This window comes from Falco rusticolus, chromosome 7 (assembly GCF_015220075.1).
Source record: "Falco rusticolus isolate bFalRus1 chromosome 7, bFalRus1.pri, whole genome shotgun sequence".
NCBI classification, from domain to species: Eukaryota; Metazoa; Chordata; class Aves; order Falconiformes; family Falconidae; genus Falco; species Falco rusticolus.
In genome coordinates this window covers 32,896,249-32,909,641 of record NC_051193.1, presented here as the reverse complement: position 1 = coordinate 32,909,641, position 13,393 = coordinate 32,896,249, and the positions used below count along the sequence as shown (strand labels likewise).

The window sequence follows — 13,393 nt, the reverse complement described above, 5'->3', positions numbered from 1 at the left end:
TTTAGTTTTTGTTTTGCTTAATGTTAACACAACCCTGTTAAGTAAGCTCTTGATTGATTTCTTGTTGTGACAGCCATGGCTGGGAAGTCTGACGCTGTTAATCTCAGGCTGGAACCTGAGGAGGCTGTTCATGGATGGTGAAATTCAACCAGCAGAAAATGGGAGATGTGCAATCTTCAAGTCTCCTTGCAGAGCTGTATTAATCATGCGCAGATGTAGCAGTGATACTCACCTGAAGAGACAATTTGAAAGATTCTACTTGTCCTGTAGCTAGAACAAGAAAATAGCATGTTTTAAATGTCTGTCTTTACAGAATTAGGTGAGAGTGTAATAAATTGGAATACTTAAGATCCTGGTATAAAATGTACCTTGGAAGTGGATGCGCTGTGTATAGAGAGCAGGATATACCTGCTGAATTGGGAGAGCTGTTGTTGCATAAGCCATTCACACTTGCAGTTGTGGTGAGACTGACACTAAAATGGAAGGTTTTCTGTTCCTTGGCTGCATGCACCTCCCTCTTTTTTTTATTTTATTTATTTCTTCCTCCTCCTCTTGATGTTCTTAGTGTATTTGAGCCTGGAAAGAGTTTTATCTTTCAGAGTATATTTGGTTTATTCATTTTTCTCATGAACTCACTATTTCAATTCAAATACTGTCTTAATCCTGCAGTAATGTTGGTGGAGGTAGATCACAAGTGCAGCTACTGCATTTTTACTGCTTTTTTTTTTTTTTTTTTCTTGACAAAAGTTATCTGAATGATATTTCCAGAGCAGCATATAGTACAGAAATATTGATGTACTTGCATTTGAAATAACCAGAGCTAAGAGTAAAATGTAAAGTGCATGTAGTGTCCGAATATTTCCCGCTTTCTTTTTTCCTTTGGTTTTAAAATTGGGGGTGTGTGGTTGTGTGTCAAGTTAACTTTGTAAAAGAGGCTCTGCATCCCTGTTAACGAGATGTGTTTGAGACCACAAAACCGTAAAAGAACAGTTCCAAGTCTGTTCAGTATTGCCAGTTCTTATGACAGGTTTAGAAATTGATCGTGTATTATAGCAAAGTATACTGGGGTTCATCCAATGTAATTTTGAGGCCTCCTGTATATAACTGGTGTTTCTGGAGAATAACCTGCTTTGGAGGAATAAGAGGTGATGTTGGGGGGGGAAAAATGCCTATGCTGTTGGACTAACAAAATTTTCTTTTTTTTCTAGCAGCCTGATTCTTCCCCCTGTTCTGTTTTATTCTTGTTTTTCACTCTGTCTCTTAAGCACTCTTAAACTACATACCAAGTAGGGATTATGTCAGGGACTTGTAAAGGGCAAAAGAAGACAGCATCTTTTTGAATCTGAAGACTCAGTCCAGAAACTATTCTTTAAGCTAGTGTGCCAGTTGAGCAATGTACAGGACTTGGTCTTTCCCCCTGCCTGTCTACTTTCCTTTTTTTTCTTTTTTCCTTCCCTCTGTCCTTATAGCAAGATTTCTGTTCCCAACAGATTTGTTCTACACTCTGTCCTCTCAGTATGAATGTTATGACTCGTGAAATCATGACGGTATTCCCAAAGTTCTATAAAATTGTTTTAATGATTCCAAATATAATTGCATGAAGATGAAGGAAGATGAGAAGCAGCAGGGAAGAGGTTTGATACTCTTCCTTGCTGGGACAAATACTGTCTATGTATGCAGCCACTTGCCCCAAGTCACTTTTGGTTTCTACTTTTGCAGTTAATTATTGTTCTTTCTATCATTACCACTCATCTGATTTGAGTTCTTTCTTTGTCCCTGGAACTGTCCCAAATATTCATGTCCTGTTAGGGCTTTGTGCTTTTTTACTTTCTGACATTTTGCCTGTGTATCTTTTTCTAATCCAACATTTTTGCAGCTTCCCTACTCCTTTCAGACCACAGTGTTTTGCGTTAAATCTCTTCACACATTGCTATATTCCAACATCTATCAGGTGTTCAATGCAGCTTGGTGTAATTCTGGCTGTTCCCTCCGTTCAAGAGAGGGACAGTGGTATGCAGCCAGTTGGATGGGGGTTGTTGCATGAGTCTGAAAACAAGGTTGAGAAATCATAGTTCTCAAGCAGCTGGTGCCATCGTGCTAATAATCCACCCAGAAATAAGTGATGCATTCAAAAGCAGATGAAGCCTTGTTTGTTTGGTGGTTGGAGACTACTAACCTATGACATACCTTAGAATTATTAAGTACAGATTTTAAAATGTGGAAGGATATTAGTAAACAAATGTGTGCTAAAGGAATGGAAGAAGCAGTTTGCTGTTCTTGATTATAACGTCTTATTTCTGGTTTTGTCTTATTTAGGTACTCCTATCAATAAACCACCTGTTCTGGGCTACAAGGACCTTAATCTCTTCAAGCTTTTTAGACTGGTGTATCAGCAGGGTGGGTGTGACAGTGTAAGTGTTGGATGTTTCCTGAATTAAATATGTCTAGTGACTCTTAAAGGCTGTGACTTGTGGCTGTATTAGATACCATTCCTTAATGTTCTTTTTTAACAAAACCTGACAAATCTTTTTTTCTTTCCCTTTTTTTCCCCAAAGATTGAGAGTGGTGCTGTATGGAAGCAAATTTATATGGACCTTGGCATTCCTATTTTGAACTCGGCTGCTTCCTACAATGTAAAAACTGCTTATAGAAAGTAAGTTCTCATATTGTATAGTGGTGAAGGCATACTTCGGGGGTTTTTAGTGGCATGTACAATATTCAAGCAATTTTTGATAGTTTAGTGAGACAATAGTTGTCATTCTTCAGTTAATGAACAGTTCTGAGCCTTTTCCCGTACTGAGGATTGAAAAGGTGGAGGAAAGGAGGGAGTGCTCAGGCTTCTTAAGTTCCTGTTGCTCTAACGTATCAGAATTCTACTCGCTTTCTTATCAAGAAGCATTCATTTTCATCATGTAATGATGCCATTTCAGAGTACAATAATGGTATTTATAAAAAAGGCTTTGGCAAATTCAGCTTTGCAATTTATGGTGATTAACAAGAATGGACTCTGTCCTCCGTCTGTAGATACTGCATGCAGAGAGGATAATTTTATGCCAATTTCTTTTAACTTCCTGAAAAACTTTGATAGAGGTAGACATGTTTCAGGTTGCATGTTTAAGTGTCATCTTTGTGGAATCTGTGGAATAATGGCTTTAGGGCATAACTATGTACATTGCTATGGTGGATGTGACAGTATTGAGTGGTAAAATCATTGCTTGTAATGAAAAAATGCATAAATCTTTTTATTCTGACCCCTGGTTTTCAGTTGTGTGTTAACTTTTGAAATGGAAACCTTTTAGGAATGACACTTTTTAAGCTCATTTTCTAAATAAAAATTATTTTTATTTATCCTCCTGGAAGTTTGACAAGAAACAATTGGGCTTTTTGAGTAAAAGGGAAGAATGAGGTTCTCTTGACTCGAACCTAAGGAAATTTGGCTGATTGAATAGGGATGGCTAATGACTCAACTCATGTTAATGTTCATGAAGATGAAAATATTCAGACTATCTTCAGTGGGATTTGAACTGGGCACATATTTAAGGTCTGTATTTTACAGAGAAGAGTATTTATCATAACAAGTAATTGGTAAATATGTACTAGGTTTCTGTTACAATGGAAATAATTATGTTGTATGAACACATAATAGTATGTTGTATCTTGCATGTTTATTCTTTGAGGAATAAACTGGTTCACATTTCTGTCACCTCTAACTGGATTAGAGTGTGCACACAGGCCAGTTACCAGAGAACAAACTGATGCATGGCAGTTTGTTACCATGTGGTAACTTGTTTGTATGCCCATATTCTAATACTAGGCTGATTTTAGCTGTCTTTTGTGCATTTGAAAAATGGTGTAGATGTTCTTAGGCTTCAATGTCATGAATTCTTAATTGGATGGGGATGAAGTTAGATTTGTGGGAAGCACCTGTGTGCATAATTGTTTCATTTAAAAAGCTGCTCTGGCTTTTTATTTTTTTGTTTTGTTTGTTGCGCTGTTTTTTTCCTGAAGTTACTGCTCCTCTTGCTTTTCTGTGAGCAGGAAAATAGGTTTTATGCACTTCAATAAATAGAAAATCTTTATTTGTATCTATAGGTATCTTTATGGTTTTGAAGAGTACTGCCGTTCTGCAAACATTCAGTTTAGGACCATCCATCACAATGAGCCAAAAGTGGTAGAAGACATACAGAAACACGTGGAACCAATGGAGGAAAGTCTAAAAGAGGAACCAAAAATGCCCCCAACAGAAGTTAAAAAGGAAGCAGAAGAAAACTATTCCAGCAGTGAAAGTGAAAAAGAAGAAATAGAACTAAGATCCCCAAGGGTAAGTGGTGTGCACTGATTTCTATTTAGTATTTAACAAAACCCTGTAGTATAGTGAACAGTTTACATAATGAGTTTTCCCGTGTGGAGTGATTGTACATTTGAACTGGCATACTTGTACAAGCACAGGACAGGGTTCTGTGAGCGCGGAGTTGCTGTTAACTGTTAATTGCGTTCTGCCAGTGAATAGAATCAGTTTTGATTATTTCTTCATACTCTAAATCATCCATGATATTTGCTCAGACTGTGTTGGATGCCAGGCACATTTCAATTCAGGGATGGCGTGAGAGCTACCGAGAGCTGTGTATTGTCAGAACCATGAAACTCAGCAGGACAGTCTTGGTTGTGGGTGAGAATTTCCGCAGGCATATGGAATCTGGAGCTTTCTGGCAAGAAGCGGGAATATTGAGGGACTGCTACAGCTTTAAGAATCAAAAGAAAGTACATTCCTCTTAGTTGTTTTTTATCGCAGTATCTCCTCTTTTAATAAAAGAAACACTACAGTTTTACAGTATGTAGACAAAAGTAGAGAGTAGAACACTTAAAGTTTTGTCTTCCTTTGTCTTTGAATGCTGTAGAGGTAAGGGTTATACTAGTAGTTACCAGTGACCCATCAGCTAGCGAATGCTGAGTCTGATGGAGAATACCAAAATACTTTTAAAAGGATTTCAATATGACTCTGTAGCACCGTTGTTAATTCTGTTAAAAGGTCATTTTGTGTCCCTTAATAGAACATGATTACTGAAGGACAAGAAATTGCTGCTACTTAGATTGTTCAGGTTGTAAGGATTCTGTTCAACTACAATGTGATTAATAAATTACTTCTTGCAAGCCAGTTTTCAGGCAAGGATGTGGCCCTTTAATAGATGAGAAGACATAGTTGTAAACACAAGTTTAGATTGGTATTATGTATTATATTTCTACCTAACTGCAAGTGGTTTTTCCAAGCTGTATCAGACTTCCTGAACTTCCTGGCGTGATATTAGCTTTGTTATTAGTTCATTTATTTTTTAGTTTTGGAGAAAACTGGTGAGAGGATAAAGAAACGGAAGAAATTTTTTTTGGTCTTTTTTGTCATTGGCTGTCTGTGTTAATTTCTTCATAATTAAAAATTTAGTTTTGTATTTTATTGCTTTACTAATCCAGTCACCAGCTATCTGTTTATGAATGCTTATTTTTCCAAAACTGTGAATTTAAATTATGAAAGTGCCTTCATTACTGTTGTCTTTGGATGCCTTCCAGATACATTATGAATGCAAGATTAATTATTCTAAATGTTCTGATTATAAAGCAGTGACCCTATCAAGAGACTTTTAATAGTAAAATGAGAAACCCGTACTTCTACTTGGGAGAAGATCCCCAAGAAACAGTTGCAGATAGTTCCAGACAGCAGTTGTCCAGCTACTCAAACACCTTTTAAAAATGCAATACTTACAGTTTTTCTAAAGCTGACAAATTTCTGTTCTGTAACAGGTGGCTATAAGGATTGAAGATGCTAAAGGGAAGATGCCTGCTGTCAGAGGTCCTATACAAGCACTTTAATTAATGCTATTGCTGTAGTTGAGAAAGGCATTTTGGCCCTTTCTATCAGGGCAGCAGACCTTACAGGTCCAAATGAATGTTCTGAAATCCTCCAGAAGTTAATCAGAAGCTCATCCTCTTTATTCCAACCCAAGCAGAATGGCTTTGTTTTGCTCTTTTCCTCAATAGCAAGACTTTAAGCTGTTATCTTAAGATTTTAGAACAGTTCACTTTTTGGTGTTATCTCCAGCCTTTCTTCTGTACAGGACTAGTATGTTTCACTTTTCACTGAGTTTTGGAGAGGCTATACAGAGAACAATTGACAGGAGTCATTAAATTGACTATATTTCTGTTCCAGGGACGAAGAAGACTTGCCCGTGATACAACTCCTGCTAAAAAAGATTGTGAAGAGGATAAAACACAAGAGAAATTAAAAGACAGTAACAAAGAAAACAAAGATACAGAAGAAGCACCTGAGAATGCAGAAAAGAAAGAAAATGAAACTCCATTAGGGAGAAAAAGTACACCAAAGCAAAAAGAGAAAAAAAACAAAAAACAAGATGATTCAGATAAAGAGTCAGATGAAGAGGAAGAGAGGCAGAGGGAGAGGTAAACATTAACTTGTATCACCTTCTTATAAGTATGTCTGTGTCATGATTGAGCCGTACTCCAAGCAGGAGTGTACACAGAGTTGGAGATCTTACCAACTAAAATGTGGAAACCAGGGACCGAATTCACTCTGCCTGACAGGAAAGGGAAAATTTTATTTCAAGCTTGTAGAGGCTGCGGTACTTCATGGAAGCATCTTTTTCTGGCAGGTGCCAGACGGTATTTTTCTTGAAGGTCTTGCTAGGGTTGTGTTGGTGTTTTATCACACTAGTATGTACAGACACCAAGTAGACCAGGCTGTAAGTATGCCGGGTGCTGTATGGATGGCGAGCAACTGTCGGGGCAGACTTTTCTGGGCAGTTGAAATAGCAATGGAAAAAGAGAGCCTCTTTTCTTCCAGACTTCTGTTTAAGTGGTCAGTAATGGCTGCTGAACCTAATAGCTTGCGCTTTTTTATTGTTACTTGATTTATTGTAGGCAGGCAGGAAGGGGATCAGCTAATAAAGCAAAGGAGAAGGAAAGGGAGTTTGAATGAAACCTAGAGATAGGTTAAAGAGGAGGGGATGGAGAGACATGGAAGGGCAAAGGGCAAATAGCATCCAGACAATAAACTTGACAAGGTCAGTTGGATTTATAGTCCTGCTTACAAATGACTAGTGAGCAGGTGACTAATTTATTACCAGAGTGTAGACCTCTTCTTAGCTATTTTGGCTGTGGTCAAGGGCAGTGTCTTACCTGCTCAAGCTGGCTTTCCTACCTTGTTTTTCTTGTCCATGTGGCTAAGCGGTGGGGACACAAGTTGATACTGAATAAAACCTGATAGGGGTATTGCATATTTTCTTCTAAAGAGTTTGAGGAGTGGGAAAAACACAGTTATTTTAAAGAAAGTGTCACTGCGTGGTCCAAAAAAGATAATCTTGCAGTGCACCATAACATGCAGAAATGCCTCAGATAAAGGAACAGCGTGGGTGTGCAGCAGGTTGCAAAGGTATGTCAGATGCCCAAGGCATCAAAAGAGTTTTCTTAAGTGGTGCAGGTGATGCTTGTCCTCTTTCTTTTTAATTGTTTGTCACAAGAAGATAGTTCATCTTTCACTGAAGGCTAGCAAATGTATGTCAGTAAAAGCAAACCCATACTGTTTTCCAGTATTTTCTTTCTTGGTGCCTTTTTTGTAGTTTAGCTTACGTTATGCTAAATCCACCCTAAAATAGGGAGAGAAATACAGGTGAAAATAGGTTAGATTGTAATTCATGAAAATATGTTTAAGTATTAGATATAGCTGTAATAAGGGGTAGATAAAGCTAGTAAGAGGTGTGTAGACACTTTTTAATCTTGGTTAAACACTGTTTTAATCAACAACTTTGCCCCCCCGCAACAGAATGGTGTTTGTATCCATGAGAGGGTCACTATGATGGCAATTCAAACTTATGTGCACTGTTAGTAAACTGCAGTCTGTTAAGCAAACCGTAGAAGACATATTTTTATTTTTTATTAAAGCATGTCAAAATAAAGTATTTTAAAAACTGAAGATAGTTCTTCTTGACATATTTAGGAGCCAAACGCTGAGTTAACTTATTCCTCTTTCTGTATTACCAAAATATTCCTTTAAAAAATAGTTTTTAAGCTTTGAGGTAGTTGTACACCTAATAATTGTGTTTAAATTATCATACAATTTTTCTGGATATTTTTGGCACTTACCCCTATTCTTTCATAAGTCCTGTTCTTGATTTAAGAAGCTGTGTCCAAGCCAGCTTCAGAGGTAGTGCAGGATACAGAAAATGAAAAAATATTTTATTGCATCTTTTCTTTTGTAGTAGCTTGGCTATGCTAGTTAAGTGTTAAAACATTGATTGTCACTAATTAGTGGACATTTTAAATACACCTTACTGCAGGGAGGAAATTGAGAACAAAGGAGAATCGGAAGGTGAAGAGGATGAGGATGATGCAGAACCCTGCCTGACTGGAACCAAAGTGAAAGTAAAATATGGACGTGGAAAGACTCAAAAAATTTATGAAGCCAGTATTAAAAGCACAGAAATTGACGATGGAGAAGTTTTATATTTAGTTCATTATTACGGTTGGAATGTAAGGTGAGGATGACAAACAGAGTTTCATTTCTATGTTAAAAGGATTTCTTGAAGAAAATTTTTTGGTTTTAAGGAAAAAAGAAAGAGAAAAAAGATCAGTAACTTGGCTCTGAGTTGAATTATCACCATGATAACAGGATCTGACTCTTACACTTTTCATTGTTAGTAATTTTGTTCATGGTATGACACTATTGCATTGAAATATCAGAATATACTTATTTACGTGTTTCGTCCAAATTAAAGTGAGTAATCCTCACTCCTCACAGGAGGATCCCTGTAATTTATTGTGTCAGCTAGTTTTAGCGCTATTAGATGTTTTTATTTAAGGGAATCGTTGATAATGGTGAAGGCATCTACAATTAAGTGTATCAAGCATTGAAATTCTAGCAACAAAATTTATTCTTGTATTGAATGTTAACTGTGATTATAAAGAATGGTTGTTATGTATAGAGAGGGTAGGAGAGGGCTAAGCAACAAAGAACTAGAGAAAAAAATTCATTAAATGGTTCTCCTGGCAACCATGCTTTGTAGAAATGGTGCTTTTTTGTTGTTTTCTTAAAGGCGTTGTGATTATGTGGACAAAAATATCACAAAACTGATCATTTTTAAAAATAGAACACTTTGGTATATAACTTGATGTTCCAAATCCAAATGTTTCTAAGTAACTAAGGAAATGTCTTTAAGCGACAACTTAAAGTTTAGGAGCGGGGATATTTCCCCCATACTGGCATGTGTCCTGTTACCTTATTAATAACTTGGGGGGATTCTGAGGAGCAGTAGTAGTGTATTTGTGCCTTTCAGAATCTCACCCGGTTTATTGCTATAATTTGAAAAAGCATATTTTACGGTTGTGGTGAAAACTGTCTTTTGTATATATGAAATAACTGACAAACTTTATAGCTGGTTCAGTCCCCTGAGTTCCAGTGCTTCGCTAGCAAGTAACAGGAAAGTTTGTGCTTCCATTCCCCCATCCCATAAATTTTTTTTATGGGGCTAGAAATGTTACTCATCTTTCTAATGCCAGATACTGCATGTGTTTTTAAATACATGCTCTACTTTCCTACCTTTCCTGAATAAACATGTTCCGTGACTCAAGTCTTTTAATCCTCATATTGCAAACAAGTTTTTTATCCATAGTGATAACTATTTTGTTCACTTTTAGATACGATGAATGGGTGAAAGCTGATCGTATCATCTGGCCTGTGGAAAAAGGAGGACCAAAGAGGAAACAGAAGAAAAAAACAAAAGTAATGGTTATTTCAATTGTAGTACTATACTTAATGACTATCACTCTTAGTTATTTTAAGAAAAATAAAAAAGGTTGCTCAGTCCAGTCCAGTTTTCTAGTAGAAGTGCAGAGCAAAAAGAGAGAAGGTTTGATGATCAGCAGTGAAACATGTTACTAAAAATTCATTGGTTTCCCCTCAGAATAAAGAAGATGGTGAAAAGGATGAGAAGAAGGATGAGGAGAAACAAAAATCAAAGCGTGGGCGACCCCCTCTGAAATCTACTCTTCCATCAAACACATCTTGCAGTTTAGCCAAAACGCCTAATAGTGAAGGTAAATCAGGACCCAGAAGTGCACGGAACAACTTGTCAGATTCCTCACCATTACCAAATGGAACAGAAGGTACATCTGGTGCACTCGTGTTCTGGCATGGAAGTGCATGTATGCAGTGACGTTAATGCGGTGCATTAATAGGACAACTTCAGCGAGCACAGTGCTGTCAGCAGCTTTAGAGTCCTACTTAACTAGTCAGTGTACAAGCTATATAACAAAACAAATTTTTGATGCAATTTTCACTGTATAAAAATCAGTCCTTTCGATCTTGATTTTAGCAACACCTTGCAGGCAGATGACACGTAGCTCAGGAATGTTTGATTCTGATAGAGGATCAAATGGTGAGTGATCTCAGTCCTGTGTATGCTTTTGAGGTTTATTCAGTACCTTTATGGAAAAGAGGTTTGATTTTTATTTTTTTACCCTTTTTTTTGTGGTTTAGGTTCTTTTGCACTTGCTGTGAATTTTATTGAGGAAGTAGTTGAGCTGACAGTGCTGGGGAGCACATTTTGCTCGCAGAAGAGCCATGGCATGGAAATGACTCTGCAAGTCATTCCATACTCTTCAGCCAGAGCCTTTCAGTCCTAATCTTGAACACACCAAATCTAGTGCTATAATGACAGTCTTTATTGTGGTAATTAAATTCTCAACCCCAGTACTACATCATACAGCAGAGTTGTTAATTACATACAAACGACAGCAGTATTTTTGGTATTTCTGAGCCTCTGTGAACAAGAACTGAAGTGAAATCACTGTCTGATTTTAGTACAGATCCCTGAATAGCCTTCTGGTAATGGAATAATATTTGCTCTGTATGTGGTCCATGATTCATACAGTAGTTTAGCAATGAAATACCCATACTGTGGTGTGGAAGGGTTTGGAGTTTTGGAGTTTAGGGTTTTTTTGTTTGGAGTTGTTGGTTAGGGTGGGGGGTGTTCTGTTTGTGGATGCATGGAGGGCAGGAGTGTTGTTTTTTGGTTTTGTTGTGTCAGGTAGGGGAGGTAAAGTCCACAGGTAAATATCAGATCATGGGAATCTGTAAAACTATTTTTGCTACTATAAACTGTAATTTGTTTATATTGCCTTATTTGGGCAATAGTAGTAGTAGAATCATAGAATATCTCAAGTTGGAAGGGACCCATAAGGATCATCAAGTCCAACTCCCTGTTCCTTGCAGGACTACTTACAAGCATCATCCAGATGCTCCTTGAACTCTGACAGTACTACTACTATTGTAATTTCATAGAAATTTTGATTAAAAATAAGAACTGTGATAGTGTGGTAAGTAACACAGTGTTTAAGTTTAAAATTGTTCATTGTAAACTGACGTCAATACCATAGATTGCTGAAAATAAACTCTCTGTGTGATTGAAAAAAGAAATTTTGCTGTAATTGATGATTTAGGATGCTGTTTCCTTTTTTTCAAATATTTTGCAGATTCTGGCTCATCTGACAGTGAAGCAGATGAGTCATCTGAAAAGAATTTGAATGAAGAATTTTCTCCAGAAACTTCAGAACTGGAAAAAAGTGAAAAACTACATGATGAGAAGCTAGATGAAGAAAGCCCAAAGATTCCTCGTGCATTGAAAGAAAATGACAGGACTCAAGTACAGCCACTAGAAACACTCAAACTTGAAGTTGAAGAAAGTGAACAAATTGTTCAGATTTTTGGAAATAAAACGGAACAAATAGAAGAAGTCAAAAGGGAGGCTGAAAAATCACCTAAAGGAAAAGGGAGAAGGAGCAAGACAAAAGATCCCTCTCTAGAGAACGCAAAGATTTTGCCAGGAAGCCAAGAAGAGGTGGCAAATGAATCTCTTGCAGAACCTGGAAGATTAGACATGTCTTCTTTGGACTGTAAAGAAATTTCCAACACAACTGAAAGTGAAACAGAACCTTCTACAAAAGATAAGAAGCTTTTGAAAAGGAAAACTTTGGAACAGGCATCGCCTGAAAAGAGAAATCGACGAGAGAGTGAGATGGAAGTGCCAAATATTGTATCTGAAGAGAGGACCAATGAATGTACTGGAGCAGAAGAATGTAGAGGGCTGAATGCTGAAGAGTCCCTCAGAACTGAAAATGAGGAAATGCCATCGCTGGTGGCAGAATCGGTTCAGCATGGTCAAGAGCCAAGGAACGAGAACTTTGAATGTCCATCTGAAGAAAATGAGAATGTTCCCTTAAAAGATGAGGATGATGCAATGCCTCAGATTGGTCCTGAAACTTTGCTGTGCCATGAAGTAGACTTGGATGACTTGGATGAAAAGGAGAAGAGCAGTAGTGAAGACACAGTATCAGAAAAGCCAGACCCTAATGCTTCAAATTCAAATCCATCTGCCTTACCCCCCGCTGTCCAGTCAAGCTTCTCGGTGGCCTCGCCTCTTGCTCTTAGCCAGGATGAATCACGCAGTATCAAGAGTGAAAGTGACATGACTATTGAAGTCGACAGTGTGGCAGAAGAGTCTCAAGAAGGTCTCTGTGAAACTGAGTCTGCTAATGGATTTGAAGCCAGTACTACGTCAAGTAATTGTAGTATAGCTGTGCAGGAGAGAGAGACTGGAGAGAAAGGTGAGCATCACCTGCGAGAAGTCATTCTCCGCTGTAATGATTTCTGAAGTTGTCTTAAGTCTGGTGTCACTTGGCTAAAAATTGCTGGTTTGTTTTGTCTTCTGGTATTAAATTTCTGTGTTTCTTATAAAAAGAACTTGTGAGTAGCAGCAATATTTGAGGTGTCTTGTCTGCCTGTCTTTTCATTTAGGTCAAAAAAGACCCAGTGACAGCAGTAGTGGAACACTGGCAAAAAAACAAAAGCGTACTCCAAAGCGAACAAGTGCTGCAGCCAAAAATGAGAAGAATGGAACAGGTAGATTCCCGGAGGGGGAGCGGGGAAGGTTATGCTGTCCTATACACACATACAAGGGCCTGCTGTTCTCACTGTTGCCCATTATTTCTGTTGGATGGGACTTCCTTGTCAGCGGTTTTCATTATTATTACTATTATTCAGGATTATTGGCTGTTAACTGGAGAGAACTTACTGCTACCACAGAGCTGGTGTTACTGGGAAATTGCTTGGCTATTGTTAATACCTTGGTTAGGAAAAACTTTTAGTAACTGTGTATATTAACAGTTACTAAATATTTACCATTATGCTGATTTTTTTTTTTTTATATTGGGATGGTTATGAATTTGGGAGAGGGAGCTTGTTCTTGGTAGAAACATCTCCTTTAAAATCTTACAATAGGTGTTTCTCATGGGAAAAAGTACATTTATGAAGTGCAGAAAAAATTGCTCGATG

At 37.6% G+C, this 13,393-nt stretch overlaps 1 protein-coding gene across 2 annotated transcripts in view; it reads left to right on the top strand.

Moving 5' to 3' along the window:
* The window catches only part of ARID4A (AT-rich interaction domain 4A), a 50,711-nt gene that overhangs the window by 33,844 nt on the left and 3,474 nt on the right, over positions 1–13,393 (top strand). Inside the window, exons 13-21 of one of the 2 annotated variants that reach the window (XM_037395517.1) lie at positions 2,317–2,411; positions 2,556–2,653; positions 4,093–4,321; positions 6,200–6,450; positions 8,343–8,540; positions 9,700–9,784; positions 9,966–10,098; positions 11,536–12,666; positions 12,857–12,961. In XM_037395517.1, the coding sequence (XP_037251414.1) occupies positions 2,317–2,411; positions 2,556–2,653; positions 4,093–4,321; positions 6,200–6,450; positions 8,343–8,540; positions 9,700–9,784; positions 9,966–10,098; positions 11,536–12,666; positions 12,857–12,961 (2,325 nt within the window). Of the gene's footprint in view, positions 1–2,316; positions 2,412–2,555; positions 2,654–4,092; positions 4,322–6,199; positions 6,451–8,342; positions 8,541–9,699; positions 9,785–9,965; positions 10,168–11,535; positions 12,667–12,856; positions 12,962–13,393 lie in introns of both variants that reach the window. The other variant, XM_037395516.1, reaches the window with a different exon arrangement.